Source organism: Suricata suricatta, unplaced genomic scaffold (assembly GCF_006229205.1).
Source record: "Suricata suricatta isolate VVHF042 unplaced genomic scaffold, meerkat_22Aug2017_6uvM2_HiC HiC_scaffold_3560, whole genome shotgun sequence".
NCBI classification, from domain to species: domain Eukaryota; kingdom Metazoa; phylum Chordata; class Mammalia; order Carnivora; family Herpestidae; genus Suricata; species Suricata suricatta.
In genome coordinates this window covers 106-1497 of record NW_021882214.1, presented here as the reverse complement: position 1 = coordinate 1497, position 1392 = coordinate 106, and the positions used below count along the sequence as shown (strand labels likewise).

At 53.2% G+C, this 1392-nt stretch overlaps 1 protein-coding gene across 1 annotated transcript; it reads left to right on the top strand.

Annotated features, from left to right (window-relative positions):
- The first annotated feature begins 622 nt into the window (after positions 1-622).
- On the top strand, positions 623-1099 carry LOC115285047 (keratin-associated protein 4-12-like). The gene has a single exon (XM_029931455.1). It carries the CDS (start codon positions 623-625, stop codon positions 1097-1099), a length of 477 nt encoding a protein of 158 aa, XP_029787315.1.
- The last annotated feature ends 293 nt before the right edge of the window (positions 1100-1392 follow it).

The following is a 1392-nucleotide window of genomic DNA, read 5'->3' as shown; positions in this document are numbered from 1 at the left end:
TTTTGGGGTAGAGAACATGATCCAAAGTTAGAGACAGCGAAGAAAACCCACTCCAGTGGCAGAGGCCAGAACATCACATGCTCATATGCAGCTGCTCCCTTCCTCATTGCTCAAAAATGACCCATAAAAGAGGAACTTTTTCTCTTGTCCCATGCCACCTCCACACTATGCAGATGGGCTTCCCTCCCCGCTGATGATTGGAAGAAAGGCACAACCAAGAAAAGGATGGCCTTAAACCCATCCTGCTAGGGGAAGTACGAGGGGACAGGAGGAAATCTAATTGCAAATGTCACCTATCACATGACAGATGAATGTGGAGGAAGATGAAGAGACAGTGGTCCAGAGGATGCCAGCGGTGTACGTCAGGAGGAAAAGCAGACCAGACAGAGTTTATCACATCTAGAAAAGAGGATTTGTTTCCCATCAGTTTAAAACATTATGTAGACAAACATTATTGTGAAATCTGATAATTACTTAAATATTAGGTAAATAAAAACAAGGAAGATGTGTGGACAAATCACCCTGTCCTGGCAGTATATAAGAGGCCATGGCACAAGGAGACTTCCAAACTCAAGCCCTCACTCTCCTGGAACCTCACCCAGAACCTCCACCCTCTGACACCATGGTCAACTCCTGTTGTGGCTCCGTCTGCTCTGACCAGGGCTGTGGCCAGGAGACCTGCTGCCGCCCCAGCTGCTGCCAGACCACCTGCTGCAGGACAACCTGCTGCCGCCCCAGCTGCTGTGGCTCCAGCTGCTGCCAGCCTTGCTGCCGCCCCAGCTGCTGCCAGACCACCTGCTGCAGGACCACTTGCTGCCGCCCCTCCTGCTGTGGCTCCAGCTGCTGCCAGCCTTGCTGCCGCCCCACCTGCTGCCAGACCACCTGCTGCCGCCCCAGCTGCTGCCAGACCACCTGCTGCAGGACCACCTGCTGCCGCCCCAGCTGCTGTGTGTCCAGCTGCTGCCGCCCCACCTGCTGTGTGTCCAGCTGCTGCCAGCCTTGCTGCCGCCCCACCTGCTGCCAGACCACCTGCTGTAGGACCACCTGCTGCCGCCCCACCTGCTGTGTGTCCAGCTGCTGCCAGCCCAGCTGTTGTTAGACATCCTGCTGCATCCCACCTACTCTAGTGGTTCTTGCTGCTGCTGAGTGCCCTCACCTGCCTCCTTTCATCTGCCAACCTGCTTCATATAGTCCAACCGGTAGCTGAGTCATGTGAAGCCAACTGTAAAACCTCAGTTCCTAATGATTTTCAAGTGGTTGAACTCAGAATATACCCCCAACACTGCCGACTTCCACATTCCTCCCTCATCTCCTTGTTATTATCTCCATCCTAAATCAGTACAAAGGTTTTATTTTCTCTGTGTTAGCATGTCATCCTAACTGATATTCCTG